The sequence below is a fragment of the Peromyscus maniculatus genome, chromosome 4 (genome assembly GCF_049852395.1).
Source record: "Peromyscus maniculatus bairdii isolate BWxNUB_F1_BW_parent chromosome 4, HU_Pman_BW_mat_3.1, whole genome shotgun sequence".
Lineage (NCBI taxonomy): Eukaryota > Metazoa > Chordata > Mammalia > Rodentia > Cricetidae > Peromyscus > Peromyscus maniculatus.
Window position 1 is genome coordinate 13,610,562 of NC_134855.1, and position 17,391 is coordinate 13,627,952.

Sequence of the window (17,391 nt, forward strand, 5' to 3'; positions counted from 1 at the left end):
AGACAGGCACACATGTGAACTCTCAGACATACATGCACATGCGCCCTACCACATACCTACATGGACACAATGCACAGTTACACTTGTACACAGGCACACACACAGCTCCACATGTGCACAGATGCAAGGCAGTGGATTTGCACTGTGCTGTGGCATAGAACGGAGGACCAATGGGAGTTGGGCAATCTGGAAAGACTTCAATCTGGCTTGAGTCCCGACTCTTGGAGCCTGACCTGAGAGAAATGAGCAGCGCTGAGACAAGGCTTAGTAGAATTTGGAAGATTTTTAGAAGCCCAGATGCTGAGTGGGACGGGAGCTGCAGGGAGAACATGCAGAGTCAGAGAGATGTGCAGGGTCCTAGTAAGCATACGGAGAAGACAGGATACAGGAGCCAGAGGGTGATGGGGAGAGACCACAGCTGAGCTCTCTGGGGGCTGTGGTGGAGGGGGTAGGGTTTTACATTCACCATTGCTATGTGGAGAGAAGCTGGTGACTGTTTGGAGCTGGAAGTTCTGGGAGGTAAGATTAAGTGATATGAGTGATTTTGGTGGGAATAGAACCTGGACGTGCAAAGCGTAGGAACTCGGGAGCCCTTATTATCCTCCTGCTCTGTATTTTGAGGTCATGCTTCCCACTCTGATAACATTCTTTCTCCTGACAAGGCTTCCTCAGAGTGAGTGAAAGTGCAGCCAGGTGTTTAATTACAGAAATCTGCACCATGTGTCTATGAGGTCCAAACAAAACAACAGTACAGTCAGCTCACACATGGATGGGCCTTTGTGCAGGTGAGGCTGGGATAGAGATGCAGCAGGGAGGCCAGAAGCGCACGGGCACTATGGCGACTATGAGGCTGTTCCTGCTGCCTCTGAGCCTGACTCTACTTTCTGTAGCAGCTGAAGACGAAGAAGCTTTAGCAATGCCTGATACTGTCTACAGGGCTGCCACATTTCCTGCCACCACTGAGAAGGTGAGAGCCATAGGAGCCCTGAGGGTGGGGTCTGGGGTTCTTGGGTCACGACCTTGGACTGCGTAAGTGTCTGAGGTCACGGATGGACCCACAGGTAGACGTCTGGGACAGTCCCCGAGTTCCATGAGGGCCATGACCTCCAGTATCATCATTCAGCTCCCCACAGGGTGTGGCACCCACAGGCAGAGGGATGGGTTATAGCGTCATCTGGCTCACGGCTGTGTCACAGTGACCAGTGACTCCTCTGTCAGCCTGTGGCTTCCGAGAACCTTCTTTCAAACCGCAGAACTGAGTCTTTTCAGAACTTCTGTTCTCAATGAAAGTCTCCTGCAGGGAGATGTACACAGATGCAGCATTGCTGCTTGCTGAGGGCTGAGCACTGCTGGGAGGGAAGGGTCAGAGGGATGGACTTCCCAAGAGATCATGTTTGGCAACTCAGGTACGTCTTCCTGAGAAGATGTGAGGGTCCTGAGATGATCAGCCATACCCCCATGCCCTATCACTGATGAAGAGAGGTGCCTGGTTGTGCCTTTCCTGTTTATTGATGGCTCTGTCCTGGAGGCCAAGAAACATCTGTGTTCTGGGACCTGAGGCTTGTATCTAGGCACCTTGTCTCCCTCTAGGTACAACTCCAGCTCATTGCGCTGTCTGTCATGGCCACACAGCTTACTTACAGAGACCCCAAGTCCTTTCTCCAGTCTGGGTGCTGACAAGCTGCATGCTCTTGGCTACCCAGGCCTTGGGAACCAGCTCCTCTCTGATGTTTCCACACCAAATGCTTGGTCTTCATCCTGCCTGTCCTCCATAAAAGCAAGAAAGCCATCCATTCCAGCTCTCAATTTGGTCCTGGGTCCCTGTGCACAGGAGACAGGGAGGTCAAGGGTGTGTGGATCTGAGAAGGCAGGACCAAGGGGAGGCAGGTGCCAAGGTCATTTGAAGGTCATATGCTAATGTTCCTGAGACAATTGTGTCTAGGTAGGGACAGAGAGAGTACTGAGTGAGAATGTTGATGAGTCCAGTCCTTGGTGGATTCTCCTTGACTGTGTGAGTGGGGGTCGGGGGAACAGAGACTGAACCCCAGCCAGGATCAGCTGACATGTGAGTGGGGTGACTGTGGCCACAAATGATCCCATAGTCTCTGGGTGCTTGGTGTTATCTTCCACCTGTGACTGACCCACTCTGAGCTCTGTCTACTCTGCATCCTACCTCATTCTCTGGGTAATTTTTCTCAGCTCCTTGTGTAAGACCTCCTTAAGGACACAGGACACAGTCCCTTCCAGGAAACTTATCTCCCAGAAGACCCTTACTCCTGTTTGCCTGGCTTTGCCTGAAATGGTAGAGAAGATCCAGTCCTGACCAGGTCACCTGTTGTCCTTCCAGTGCCTCAGGCCCCTCCTGTCTGCATTAAGATGCTCCCCAATCCCCTCTTAGCCATGCTCCTGCTCCATCTCCAGCCTGGGAACCCTTTCCCTGTCTTTTCTTGGCCCCGAAGCCTGACTCAGGTATGACTTCTCCTCTAGCTTCTAGGAAAATGGTATATAACTCGCTGGGCTGGAAACCTGCCCATTCCTGCAAAGAAGAAGCTCAGTCCACTGCCACCCTTCACCTTTGTCATTAATGCTATTGGGAAGTTGGAGTTCAGGATGAAGATCATGTGAGTGCACACACCCAAGCAGATATCTCTGCTTTCGGCTGCTTCATCTCACCCCTATTCATCTCACACATGCCTCCTGATCCCAGCTGGGCTCTCCATGTCATCCTGGATTCCTTTTGTGTTGTCTGTGCAAAGAACCAGGTGTCTTTGGTATCCACAGGTATGATGCTCACAAGCCCCTTAAGAGTCCTCTTGTTTCTGTGCTAGTGAAAAACCCAGGTGGGGAATATGTAGGCCCAGGATACTATCATTTGGGAGTTGTTTTTGAGACACATTTAGTGATCCAGGGTGTGTGTGCAGGCTGTGTTTGGAAAGACCTGTTGTGTTCGAGGTACCAGAATGTACCAAAAGGGGTCTGGTTTGCTCACCATTTCCACAGCAGTGTGTCTCAGCTGCCCTTCTCCTGGAGTGACTTGGAGCACACAGGGAGGGTACAGAGTCATGACCAGCTGGATTCTGAGACTGCTGCCTGAGTCCCATGTATTGGGAGGGAAGTCTGACATAATTGCCTGGCCTATGATGCGTGCTGGGAAAGGCAGTAAAGTGTCCAATTTAGAGTCACTTTTTATCCTGTATTTCAGGAAACCCATCGGATGTGTTTTGTTCAAGCAGTACCTGGATCATTTCGAAAAACACCCTGGTTTCTTTCATGCATGTAAGTGCTCGCACCCATATTTCTACCTTTTCATAGAGACTTCTAAAGAGACTCCATGGGCATATGGCTTATTTGTTTCCGCAGGGTCAAAGCACTACATAGGCATCTTTTTCTTGAACACAGAGGATTTCGCCCTGGCCTACTACAAGGATAAAGTTAAACATCCCACCTACATAATGACTATGCTCATGGGTATGTGAGTTTGCGAGCATTGTTCATGAACTTGTGAGGCAATGGGTCCAGAGTGGGTCCTTCTACCATACTTAGTCTAGTTTCCAACTGGGACAATTCCTACCATTCTTGGTATCTTTGGGAGAACCATTTGCAAGCTCTTGTCCTTTCTTCTCCTTAGCCATCAAATGACCAGTTGTGAGGCCAGAGTCCACGTTTAGTCTTCATTCATCCAGCCCTGATACCTTCTTTGTCTTCTCAGTCTGCCATTGCTGTATTTCTCTGAATAGACTTCTAGTGGGATTCCCTTGATGCTGGGATCACTGGTCCCATCTTGAGACATTGTCCTGGTATCAGGTATGGGGTCCTGACACGGGAAGTCCAGAGTCCTGCGAAACTTCCTATTGCACATACCATGCTCCTTTCTGATCAGACAGTTCAGACATCCTGCAGTCACAGCCCAACATCTGTTTAAAAGAAAGGGGAGAGACAAGCAGCTAAAGAAAGAATTAATCTGTAGATTTGGGCAGTGCTGGGGGGGGGGAGAGAGAAAAACTCACAATTTTTCTCTGCATTTCCTTCATAAAACATAAAGCTTACTGACAAAGAAAACAGATAAAAAATATGCAAGTGTGTATTTCTTGAGAGACAGATGTCAATCACATCCCAGGGAAAGTAGCTATCATGGTCCAGTGTCCTACTCTGTCCTTATTCTCACAGGGCTTCTCTGGACACTGAGGTATACATGGAGAGTACTTGAGTCAAAGGTCACCAGTGCCAGGTGGAGACATGACCTCCACCTGCCATTGTCCCGCACACGCTGAGAGCCTCATGTTCACCAGTAGCCATGCAGCTCTGACCACACTTCACACATCTCTTGGTGTTCTCCAGCCGCTCTGCTCCCAGGAAACCTCCCACCTGGGTGTCACAGGGCTACTTCCCTCCCATACTCCACTCTACAACTTCCCACTCATTATCCAGCCTCTCTCCTGCCCTCACTGAAGGCTCTGCCACCAAGGCACTCAAACAGTGTCCTTGGGGTGTCTCAGCACAAAGCGTGCAGACCTAGGGAGAAGTGCCTTCCTACCCTACCCCCACATCCAAGTCTCCAGTGCTGCCAAGATCCTCTATGTGTTGCTAGGTTTTTTTCTGACCTTCCTCTTTTGCATCAAATATCACTGTTGGCCCTAGAGTATGCAAGGACAAAAGATGCTTTCTTTTCATATATGACTTTGTGGCAGGGGACAGGCTACTCAGGGCTATGTTCGCCGAAATGGACTTGCCTGGAGAGGTTTAGAGCATAGTGAGCATATGGATGTGGACAGTCAGTGGTGGGGCACCCCCTTGACCCCTTAATGCTGCCCCAGTCGTGAAACTTCCCTTTAGGAGAGGGTGTAGGCTGTTTCCAGCTTATGCCTGTGCATTGAATTCTGTACATGTCCTCTGCTCCCTAGGGCTGTGGGGGTAGGAGCCCCCTGCTCAGAAGCCTTTGTGTGTGATCCACCTGAGGCATCCATCTCTGCTGCAGACCCCAAACCACATGCAAACATGTTTCCCTCCTGACTCCTCTCGCATGGCTGGCCTCTTTCTTTTATAGCAAGTTTAAACTTGGGCCTCCCTATCCCTGGCCTGAGTCTTCTCAGGTCCTAGATGATCCAAGAGGAACCATGGTGGCCTGCTTGTAGGCCTCACTTCCTCAAAACACAATTCCCATCCTATTTGGATTAAGGCCTTTCATTCTAACATACTATCACCCTATGTGTCCCACAGGTCGTTCCCTGGTTGCAAGCCCACAATCTGTGAGGATGTATGAAACATTCGTGATGAAAATGGGCCTGAACAGAACAGACATCTTTTATCCTCTTTGTGATGGTAGAGATTTGATTTTTCTTCAGTTCCCCTTCCTTTCTGTTCAGGATTTCCCTGTAAGACATGACCACAGAAGCACTATTTAGAGCTGTTTATCTCTTTCTGATTCTGCAAATAGATTCCTGTGAGTAACCTGAGAATCTTAGTACATGGTGCAAGCTCTACAGAGAAGACTCAGCAACCAGGAGCTGATCACCTGCCACCTCCTGCACCTGGATGCTACCTCCTGTTGCCACAAGAGGACAGAGCCCAGTGCCAGAACTCAATCATGCTTCTTCTTTCAATAAATCTAGTCCTATCTCTGGGCACATGTGTGACAGTCTAATGGGTCCCAGCTTTGTGATATTGGGCATATGGTCACAGCTGAGCATATTCTTAGAGGAGAAAGATGTATTTTCACATCCACAGGTCCCCATAGTGGGCATCCTGGAACACACAGGGTCACAAGGCACAGTAGCAGGCTGTCTGGGCATTTGTAAAATGGACAGGGCTTCTGCCTCTGTGGTGGATAGAAAGGGAGAAAAAGTTGAGGGTGTCACAGGGAGGCAGGCATAGGTTGGCTATGTGGGTCTCTACTAACAGGTATGTCTAGTGTTCTGGCTCTGGTGATGGGTGGTGGTCTCCCAGTTTGAGGCCATAACATAGGGTGGTTTTTTGCTTTTAGCATGTAGAGGGCAGAATATCTAGAGAGGTCTTCAGTGTCTCTATAAAATACTTGTCTTGATTTCAAAGCCCTTCAGGGCAGGGAGACCTGGAGCCCAGAACCCAATAGGAATGAGGGGAGCAAACTCAAGTAATCAGGCACAAGACACTTAATATCAGGGTTGTAGGTTCATGCCCCATGTTGGGTGCCAGATAATGAGGCAATTCCATGGAGTTTATCTGATAATCCAAGGGGTTTATTTTGGGTTAACTTACAACAGGCAAAAGGGAGTTGGTCATGGGGCCCAGGAGACATGAGGTGTGGTCCAACATGGGTCTCTGGAGAACTCTGTCTAGGTCTACAGTACCAGCATCCAACATCCAGGACTACAAGGTAGCCAAGAGAATGAGCATGTACACATCCCAGGTCTTAAGGGTCCTTCCTTGGCCATGCCTGGGTGGATCAGGTACCTAGCCGTTACCTGCTGCCTGCTAGGGGTGGTGCTTCAGGGATAAAGCACAGACAACCACCCTACACACAAGTGTCACCAAACCCAGACAGAAGGAAGGGAAGACCTTCCCACATTTCCATTGAAGTTGCAAGAGACGGTATCCTATTTTTCTACACCAGTTGTCTTTTCCTGGGTACATTACTTATATACAAAATGCAGCCAGCTCCTGCCTGGACCATCTTCCCAAATCTCTAGGGAAGAGAAAGCTCTGAAGACATGACCCAGGACATCTTGGGGTCAGACTATAAAGGTTTTTGAAGGCCAGGTCAACATGATAGTTGTGCTGTGAAAATTCAGCCCATCTGCCCCCTATTCCTGCACAGGGCCAGCTATAGTTTGGCAGCAACAGTGGATGTGGATCCTGAGGAGGGAAGGGAAGGGAGGACTCCAGATGCCCCAGGGTGAACATGTCCATGAGCTGATCCCCAGGATAAAGTCCTGCTCATGGTGGGCAGTGCCATTTCACATGACCTATTCTAGGATGTTGTGCCCTTCATCTGTCCCACACAGCATTTCTGAGACATGATGGGTTGAGGTATTCCTGTGCATTTAATGGAACCTATTGTGTAAGATTTTCTTGGGAGACATGAGCTTACATACTCACTCCATAGAGACCCTCAATAACATCCTTAAGTACAGTTAGACCAATGTCTATCTTTGCCAACAAATGCCTTTGTCTTGGTTACTTGCATGACATGAGGACAGGTTTCTGAAGGATTATGAGTGACCCCAAAGTTGACTTACCACTTTGAAGTCTCACCCCACCATGGAGAACAATTCCCCTTAGCTGAATGGCTGGAATTCCCTTTTCAGTTCACATTCTGTATTCTAGAGTGTGTCATGAAGAGGATACCATAGGCAGCTGGGGCAGAAGTACATATAGACAGTCATGACCTGTCTGTAGTCTCAACTCCAGGTTTATGGACCTCTCTACCTCCTCCTGGGTTTGAGGATGGGCACAGGGAAGGATATTGTCAGAAGACTATAAATTAGAGGAAAACAACCCACATATATATGAATATACCATAAATAAACTCATTACTCTGTATGGTAACTTTAAAATTTATGAAAAAGTAAAATAAAAGAATGCCATGTTCTCACTTTGTCAATACACTCCCTTTGTCGTCATTTTACTCGCAGTAAACATAAAGTCTCTAGCTTGGTCTACAGCTCATCGTTTTTTCTCCCCCTTCTCTAACTTGGCCTCTGGCCACCTTCCTCTCTCTCTCCACCCTTCCATCTGTTCCTGTCTCAGCCAGTCTGCCTCTGTCTCTTCCAGACCACACTGAGTGTTCCTCCCACCTGGAGTCCTCATCTACTTCCTCATTCATGGCTCATTTCCTTCACTTCCTTCAATCATGTGTTTAAATGTCCTCTTTGTGCAGCTGACGCAGGCAATTCCGTTGAAATTACCAACCCCTCGTCTCCCTAGTTGCTGTCCATCTTGTTCCATTTTGGTTTCCTCATGGCATGTGACACTCTTATAATAATATATAATTAAGTAATCAGGAGACAGGAGCACACAGTAGACTGAGCAGGGATAGTGAATACAGTGAACACTGAACAACACAAGTGTAAGGAGAGGTAGGGACACTAACTGAGGTTTACAAGAGATCAGTGAAGGAAACTATTTTTCAATAGGATTGGTCTATCAGGAAGCTGAGTGCTCAGGGCAGACACAGAGGGATTCCACTGATATCCATGTCTTCTTGTGAGGCCACAGTGACAAAGGTTCCCCAATTCCCAAAACAAGTGCTTCCAGAAATTACCAGGCATTCAAAGCCCTGATGATCCTGAATGGAACATTTCAGATTCCAACCATAACACCCCAAAACCTAACACTTAAATAAATACAAACAGAGCACACAGATACACACACACACACACACACACACACACACACACACACACACACACACACTGACCCTTTGACAGGAATGTACACAGACACATGCATACAAACAGAAAAAGCAGTCTCATACACACTGACATGCCCATATATGCACAATGACACTAGTCACACAGAAAAACACACAAATATGCATATAGGTACATATTCAAACATATACACAATGCTACAAATGTAGACAGAGAAACATACAGGCACAAGTTCACACACAGTCAGAGAACACCAGCAAAGCCAGACGTTTGCACACATGAACACATAAACACATATACTCATGTGAAATCTCCCACAGCTATGCTGACACATGCATATTCAGTACACACGGGCACACATAGACACACACGTACACAGAAGCAGGCCAATTAATTTGCACTGTGGTGTGGCACAGAACAGAAGAGAAATGAGAAGTGGGGACCCCCAGGGGACTTTGGTCTGGAGCCTCATTTCTAACCTCTCTTGGAGCCTGGAAAGAGGGATGGCAGCTGCTCTGTGGAAGGGTGGGTTGGGATTTAGGTGCATTTTAGGGCCCAGCTGCCAGCTTGGTAGAGATCAGCTGTGAGGGTGTGGAGAGTCAGGGAGGTGTGCTGCACTCTCATGGGGATGGGCAGCAGAGGGGGAGGCAGGATACATGGTCCTGGGTGCTGAAGGGTGACGCCATAGCTCACGGGTAGGAGGAGGGCTAAGGCTGGAGCACACACTTCTGTGCTCAGCTCTGCGGTATGGAGATGGGTTGGTGGCTGCTCGTGGAACTGGAGGTTCCGAGAGAGAAGAAAAAGTACTGTGACATTTTTTTTTTTGGTGGGAACACTGCCATGCATGGGGAGTGTGGTTCCTCTGGAACCCTTGTTATACTCCTAATTCTGGGTTCTCAGGTTCCCACTCTGATAACATTCTCTCTCCTGACAAGGTTTCCTGAGAATGTGTGAAATCACAGGCAGGTGGCTATTTACAGAAATTAGCACCATGTACCCATGAGGTCCAAACAAAACAGTGTAATGAACCTATAGCATGGATGGGGGCTTTGTGCAGATGGAGTGTCACCCAGTACAGGATATACACGCTGCAAGGAGGCCAGGAGCATAGTGGCACCATGGTGACCATGCAGCTGCTCTTGCTGACTGTGGTTCTGATCTTGCCCTCTGTGGAGGAATCATCCCACAGGAATCCTAGATATGTTGCCACTGCTGACAAGGTGAGTGTGATGGGCAGATTGAGTGTGTGAACTGGGTTTCTGTGTTTTGGATGAGGCTCAGAGCTGCTGATGAGAGCTGCAAATGGACATCAGTGAGATGCCCTGTGTCGTGGACTCACCATCGCTTTTCATTATATCTCATATTGGGGTTACCCAGAGCACAAAGAATGGTTTGTGGAGGCATCTGTCTCATCATCTGCCACAGAGACCCACTGCCTCCTTTGTCAGCCTGTGATGGTCTAATAATGTTGATTAATTCCACAGAAATGACTCTGTTCAGAGTTTCTATTTCTCAATGAAAGCCTCATGCAGGATGATGTGCACAGTGCAGGGCTGCTGTCTGCAGAGGGCTGAGCACTGCTGGGATGTCTGGAGGAAGGGACTTCCTAAGATGTTTAAATTGATGATATGTTTTGAGAAGAGAAGAGACTCTGGAGATGATCAGCCAGTCCTGGCGCTGATGGACAAGGATGCCCTCGTGGCTTCTCTGGTCTTTTATGGCCTCCTCATGGAAACTCAGATGATCTGGAGGCAAACAAGCCACATGGATGAATCTGGTGTCTGGGTACCCTGCCTCCCTCTGAGAACTCCAGCTCATTCTGGTTTAAAGTCTCCCAACAGTGATCACAAGTCCCTCCTTTTCCTCTCAGTCTTGTAGAGTAAAGGGATTGGCAAACTACTGATCATGCTCTTAGCCTGGTGCTCTTGGTGACCTTTCTCTGCTGTTTATGTGCGATCTATGCAGTAACCCCAAATCAACATGTCCCAGGAATGATATATCTCACTCAAGGCCTCATCCTTGCGTGCCTGGATCTGCTTCCTCATGATAGAGAGGGGATAGCCATGGCCATGAGCCTTCAAAGTATGTTCTTCTGGTTGAACAGGGGCTGTACCTTATTCCCCTCTGTATCTCCTTCCATCTCAACTATTGCCTGGAACCCCTTTGCTGGGCTTCCTCTTTCCACACTTTCCCCCTCAATGGTGGATTTGCTCTCTAGCTTTTAGGAAAGTGGTACATAATTCGCTGGGCAGGAAACCTGCCTGTATCTGCAAAGAAGAAGCTCATCCCACTGCCGCCCTTCACATTTGTCAAAAACATCCTCAGCAACTTGGAATTTAGGATGAATGTCTCGTGAGTACCCACCCTCAGGCAACCCTCTTTGTTCTTGGCTCTATGGCCCACCCTCACTATGAACATGCTCCTGGCCAATTCTAGGCACTCCATGTTGACATGGAACCCTCTTGTATTGTCTGGGAAATGTGTCAGGTGACTTCTCTAAGTACAGGAGAGATGTTCACAGTACACTGGGTGCAAACAGAAGGCTTAGTGTGTCACATTCTGTTCTCCTAGCACAGTCCCTGGAGGACTGAAGTTTTCCTTCCCTGCACTGCTTTGCTCCCTGGAGCCAGTGTAGATGCTGTGCTTATTTCTGTGAAGGGACAGAACCTCAGGCCCCTCAAGATTTCACTGAGTTCCTTGTGCAGTGAGGACCCAGGGGTAGGGAGGACAGGTCCAGGTCTCTGGCCATTGGGAGATATCTTTGGAGACACTGTAGATGAATCAGGGCAGGACCTGGCCACCTGAGGAAAATGGACTGGACTGGCAGGAAGCCTGTCTAGAACTGAGAAGACAGGCAGTTTTTCAGATATGGACCATCTCTTTCTGGTGCTCCAAAGTGCCATGTTCAGCACACAAGGAGGTGACGCTGGGGGTATGGCAAACCATGTGCTGATGCTTGGCTGGCTGCTATATGTACCAGAAAGAGGGTCTTGGGTCAAATCTCTGTATAACCTCATGAATGTAAACAGGGCTAGTGTTAAGGAGAGAGCCATGCTTTTTATTTTTTTCCTGTGTTACAGAAAACCTACTGGGTGTGTTGAGTTCAAGATATCTCTGGATGAAGATAAAAATAAACCTAGTGATTTCTATATCTGTGAGTGCTCGGGTTCATGTTCTTCCTTTCCTGGAGCCTTGAACAAGAGACGTGAAGACCACATGAATCATTTTGTCCCTCAGGGCCAAAGCATAGGATCACCATTGAATTCCTGGGCGGGAAGAACTTTGCTATTGCCTTCCATGTCAGCAAAGCCTACAATCTAACCCTCACGATGACAATGCTTATGGGTGCGTCTCTTCTTACCTAAAGTTGGGAGAGCCGGGCATGGGTTTTTCTAGCAGTGGGTATAGAGTGGGTTATTATTTCTTGCTTCCATGATCTAGTCGCCCACCTGAGGGTCTTTCCTGAGATTCCTGGGGTCTTCAAGAGAGGGGTTTGTAAACTCTTGGTGTGTCTACATTCAGCCCTCTCCAGATAATTCCTGAAGCACAAGGATCACAACCCCCCACCCCTCACTGATTGAGTCCTTGGTCCTCCCTTCCCTTCTCAGTCAGCCTTTCTGCTGGTCCTGTTCTAAGAAAGGATCTCCTTGGAATTTTTTCCCACTCGGGACATTGGAAGACATTTGTAGACAATGTGTTATTGTCATGGTAGCAGGGCCTGGATCGCCATCCTGTGGAGGACAACTGTTGTGCATAAGTTGCCTCCCTTTACCCAGACAGGTCTGAGGTACTGAAATCCACATTTATTATCATATCAAAAGAGAGGAAGAAAGAAATCAGTGCTAAGTGGAGAAAATTTTGTCAATGCTCTCTTTCCTTTCAGATAACTTAGAATGTAGTAAGATTGAACAAGGCTCGGGAAAGCTCAGTTGTTAAGAGTTATTGATCTGGAATCATGAAGACCTGAATTCATGTAATAAGAGCTCCCATAAATAACTGGACATGGCTGACTGGGCCTGTAACTCCATCATTGTAGAAGACACAGTGGGTTCTTAGAGCTGGTTGCCCAGAAAACCTAGGCACAATGATGAAGTTCCAGTTCAATGAGAAACTGTGTCTCAAGGCAATAATGTTGAGAGCTGCAGAGAAAGGTGATTGATATTCTGCTGTGCTCACCATGGCTACAAACAGACACACCCACCCAACCATTCACTGCATACACACACACACACACACACACACACACACACACACACACACACACACACACTTACCAGGTGGGAGGAAAACCAAGACTAAGTTCTATGTGTATTTCCTAACAGATAGTTTCCTGGGGAACACAGGTCTCCTGATCAAGTGTCCCAGGCTCTCTCTGATCTCATAGGGTAGCTCTGGACATTGAGAAAGTCCACACATGGAAAGTAACTGGGTCCAAAATTACCAGTGCTAGAGACGTAACATCCATGTGCTACCATCACCAAGTACTGAGAACTTCAATGCTGGCAGCACATTTCTAGCCTCTGCTTGTATTCTCCAGTAGATTGTAGCTAGAGTTTTCCTGCCTTGCCCACAGTCAGGACAAATCTTTGTCACCTGCCAGTCTCACAGCCGCTCAGACCCAACCAAGTAAACACAGAGACTTATATTGCTTACAAACTGTATGGCCGTGGCAGGCTTCTTGCTAACTGTTCTTTTTATTTTTTATTTTTTTAAAAATGTGTAGCCCAGGCTGGCCTCGAACTCATGATCCTCCTGCTTCCGCCTCCTTCAGCAAATCCTACCGGCATGTGCCACCACCACCGGCGCTAACTGTTCTTATAGCTTAAATTAATCCATTTCCATAAATCTATACCTTGCCATGTGGCTCGTGGCTTACCAGCATCTTCACATGCTGCTTGTCATGGTGGCAGCTGGCAGTGTCTCCTTCTGCCTTCCTATTCTTTCTTTTCTCCTCTGTTAGTCCCACCTATACTTCCTGCCTAGCCACTGGCCAATCAGTGTTTTATTTATTGACCAATTAGAGCAATTTGACATACAGACGATCCCACAGCAGTAGATCTTCTCTCATGATCCTTCTGAACATTGGGCTGCACTGTGCTGCCTCTCCCTTACTAGGTCAGCCTGACCACCCACGATTCTTCAGCAGTAATCTCTGCACTCATGAGATTCCAACAATGACCTACGAGGTCTCTCAGCCTAGACATGGAGACTCTAGACAGAAACAGCTACTGCTGTCCACCTTCCATATCATCACATCTTGACCAAAGGCTCTAGTGGTCAAGTTGCTGTCCACAACCTCTGGGCTTTCCTGGAGATTACTCCCCTAATTCAAATATAGCTCCAGGACCTGGAGAAGCCACCTCCAAAAGGTAGTCCTGTTTCAAGATGTGTTTTTGAGAAGATGATGGGCTACTGAGGGCAATGTTGGGAGACAGGCCCTGCTGGTAGGTGCTTGCAGCATAATTATGACAGAGCTGGCCAGTCACTATTGTATTCCTCTCCTTATTACATCTTGCTATTGTCAAATTCAATACTTCCCTCTAGGAAAAAAATGCAGAAGGGTGATCAGGGTGCCCATGGGTCAAGTATGTGGTTTGAATGGGAGTACAGGGGATGGATGTGAGATTGTTTGCATATGACTTCTGCCTTCCATGGATGCCTATGTGAGAGCATTTTTTGAGCAGGCTTTATTGAGTGTAATGGGGGCTGCCAGTCTCATGGAAGACCCATGTGCTCAGGAATATTTAGTTAGAGATACTCTTTCTATGACCTGAAATATCTCAGGTCCTAGAAAAATTCCTAAATGATCTGTGGGTGAACTGTCTGTATTAAGAATCTTTTCTACCCCCTTGTTCCTTACCCATGTGTCCTGCAGGTCGAAATATGGCTCCAAAGAGAACAATGTTATTGGATTTTGAAGATACTGTAGAAAACCTAGGGCTGAACAAAACAGACATCATCCACCCTAAATGTGATGGTAATGAGATTACATTCCATCCATGATACTCTGTAAGACAATGGCCATACAAACATGTTTTCCAGACACCCCTCTCTTTCTGTTTGTAACTAGATTCCTGTGAGTTGTCCAGAGAAATTTAGTGCATGGAGAAGAACCACAGTCTTCACAGGAACTGGAAGCCGTGGCCATTGAATTCATCCTCTGCTGCCAATAGAAGACATGTCCCACATCCACACCCCCAATGCTTAACCTTTCAGTAAATGTGGTAGACATTCCCTCTTCTATGTTTCAAGTGTGATCAAATGACACCTGGCTTTGTTTTACTTGGATGTGAGAAGGTACAGAGATCTGACCTTGATCATCAGCACTCATGGATCCATCCCTACATAAGTGATATGCCATGTCACACAGGGTCACAAGGCTCAGTTTTGGCAGCTGGGGTAGCTGGAGAGAGGGACAGGGTAAGGTAAGAATACGTATGATAGCTAATGAGGGAAGGGGCAGGGGCTGAGCAGGGTCATATACAAGCAGGTGTAGGTCAGCAAGTGTGGATCAGTCCAAGAACTTGGGGGTTTAACTACTCCCCTAGTATTCTGATGCCTACTGTTAGCTGTTTGTCCCAGTGTGAAGGCCATGGAGTGGGAGGGGAAAGTGCTCTATGAATGTGGAAGGCAGGACTTGCAGAAGAGAGACCTTTACTATCTCTATCAACTAGATAACCTGGGGCTGAAGGTGCCAGAAACAGAGAGGTCCAGACACAGGAACTCCAGATATGGAGGAAGTCAAACACAAGCATGCTCCTCCCCAAGTCCCGATAAAAAGAAGGCAAAATTTACCTCACATCTCCACTAAAGTACCAATAAACTGTGTCCTTCTTTTGCACACCACAGGCCTTTTCTTGGGGACAATTAACTTCATACAAAAGCAGACAGGCCTTCTTTCTGCTGTCTTCTCAAATCCATAGAAGCAGGAGGCTTTAGTCCAATGACTCAGGTCAGACTGGGGTTTGCCTTTGCATGAGGTTTCTGAAGTCCTGGCTACCATGACCATGAAATATGCCTAGAGAAAAGTCAGCCCATCCAGACCCTGTGCCTCATTTTTGCCAGCCATGGAGTCTCAGACACAATGAATGTGTGCCGTGAGGAAGGAATAAAAGGGAGGACCTCAGAGGATACAGCAGTAGCTCAGGGTGAACATGTTCATGGACCAGGATGTAGTATGGATCTTGTTCAATGAAGTCACATATATGATGCTTGTTTTGCTCTCCAGCTGTCCAGCATTGGCTTCTGAGACAGAATGGAGTCAGGGTGCTCCTGAGCCTCTGATAGGACCTGTTGTATGAATGGACAGACATCTTCTCACTCCTGACTAGCACATACAACAGACCAATGTTCAGTTCCACTGAAAGCCAACTCAATTAACCAAAGAATAATGTGATTCTATAATGTTAAGGGTGAGAGGTTGCTTACAGGAGTGTGGCTTACCCATAATCAGCCACACCACTCAAAAGCCATATGGCATGGATGACAATTTCCCCACACCTTATACAGGTGGGGTTTTCCCTCAGTTAGCCTTTTATATATTCCAAAATGAGACCATGTGCAGTTGGTACAGAGTTATATGCATCTGGTAGGGAGGTGCCATAGGGAGTGGCTGAAATATCAGTTGAGGGTCTAATGACCTACCCCGAGATTATTGAGGGAATGTGTCCAGACATGATCTGGATTGTTTATTGTGTCATCACAGCTGCTGCAGAAGATGGTTGTGGGTGCTGTGATTGGAGGGCAGAGTTCTACAACTGGCCTCAGTAGGAATTTGCACAGTCCTCTGTGCTGCATGAGTATGTTGAGAGTCATCATTGCTGTGGATCCTTGCTGTGAGGGAACTACCCAAACCTGTAATCCTCTGAGGAGTCTCATCTCCCCAAGTGACTCCATCCCCAAGGAAACATGAATCCCCTATCACCCCTCTGAGGTGAGGCTATATATTTTTGATTTCCTATAGTCATTTGGATCATTGATAGGAAAAATTACCTTTGTCTATGATATTTTATACCCCATGAAGCCTGGCTGGCTTTATTCCACTGACAGAGCATGGAATATTAGATTTAGACAGTGGGTAGGCTGGATTTAATTCAGAGTTATTCTCTCCCTGTGACCATGGAACTGATAATTTAGGCCCTTCAGACCTGAGCCCTCCTCCACTGCTCAGACCCCTAATAACAGCAGCCTGCTTTTCCTCCTGCTCTGAAATCAGATGGCTGGCCTCTTCAGATTCCCTTATCTAACCTGCTTTCATCTACCAGTTGCTGTAGGTCTGGGTACTCCCTAGCCACTTGCAATCCACCTCTCCCAATCTTCAGGGCCCACTCAAGAGGCTTGAAAGGGAGGAGTCAGTTCTGCATGGAGAAATAGGAGCTCCAAGCTCAGCTTGTATGTGGTAGTTTGAATGTAATTGACCCCCATAAGCTCATAGGGAGTGGCAATATTGGGAGGTGTGGCTTTTTTGGAGTAGATATGACCTTGTTAGAGGATCTATGTCACTGTTGGGATAGACATTAAAATTTCCTTGGTCAAACTACACTCAGTGTGACACTCAGACCACTTCCTTTTGCCTGTGGGTCAAGATGTAGGACTTTCAGCCCCTTCTCAAGCATCATGTTTGCCTGTTTGCCACCATGTCACATTATGATGATAATGGACTAAACCTCTGAGAATATAAGTCAAATCAATTATATATTTTTTTCTCCCCTTAGGAATTGCAGCTTTCCTAGGCCTGTGTCTGGGTACCAACTGCTTCTGCACCTAATGAATAATGTGTCTTAGTTTGGGTTTCAGTTTCTGTGAAGAAACATCATTACCACAGCAACTTTCATAAAGGAAACACTAACTGAGGCTAGCTTACAGTTTCAGAGGTTTAGTCCATTATCATCATGGCAGAAAACATAGTGGCATGGAGGCAGGCATGGTACTGGAGATGGAGCTGAGAATTCTACATCTTGATATGCAGGCACTAGGAAGTGAGCTGTCTATCACACTGAGCATATCTTGAGCAAAGGAGACCTCAAAACCCACCCTACAGAGA

At 47.3% G+C, this 17,391-nt stretch overlaps 2 protein-coding genes and 1 long non-coding RNA gene across 4 annotated transcripts; 2 read left to right on the forward strand and 1 right to left on the reverse strand.

Annotated features, from left to right (window-relative positions):
- The first annotated feature begins 829 nt into the window (after positions 1 to 829).
- On the forward strand, positions 830 to 5,614 carry LOC143272681 (von Ebner gland protein 2-like). 2 transcript variants are annotated; one of them, XM_076568622.1, is made up of 6 exons: positions 830 to 967; positions 2,488 to 2,621; positions 3,203 to 3,276; positions 3,361 to 3,468; positions 5,218 to 5,319; positions 5,435 to 5,614. In XM_076568622.1, exons 1-6 carry the CDS (start codon positions 836 to 838, stop codon positions 5,446 to 5,448), a joined length of 564 nt encoding a protein of 187 aa, XP_076424737.1. In that variant the 5' UTR covers positions 830 to 835; the 3' UTR covers positions 5,449 to 5,614. The 2 variants fall into 2 exon arrangements, 1 of the variants encoding a protein (XP_076424737.1); XR_013050298.1 differs by having other exon boundaries at positions 831 to 967; positions 2,488 to 2,781.
- Positions 3,472 to 7,253, reverse strand: LOC143272682 (uncharacterized). The gene is made up of 2 exons (XR_013050299.1): positions 7,215 to 7,253; positions 3,472 to 3,914 (listed from the first exon to the last, which is right to left on the reverse strand). It is a non-coding gene; the product is annotated as an uncharacterized LOC143272682 (long non-coding RNA).
- A 1,842-nt stretch (positions 7,254 to 9,095) lies between these two features.
- LOC121828538 (uncharacterized) lies at positions 9,096 to 17,115 on the forward strand. The gene is made up of 7 exons (XM_042274699.1): positions 9,096 to 9,151; positions 9,406 to 9,568; positions 10,567 to 10,700; positions 11,429 to 11,502; positions 11,586 to 11,693; positions 14,224 to 14,325; positions 17,063 to 17,115. Exons 1-7 carry the CDS (start codon positions 9,096 to 9,098, stop codon positions 17,113 to 17,115), a joined length of 690 nt encoding a protein of 229 aa, XP_042130633.1.
- The last annotated feature ends 276 nt before the right edge of the window (positions 17,116 to 17,391 follow it).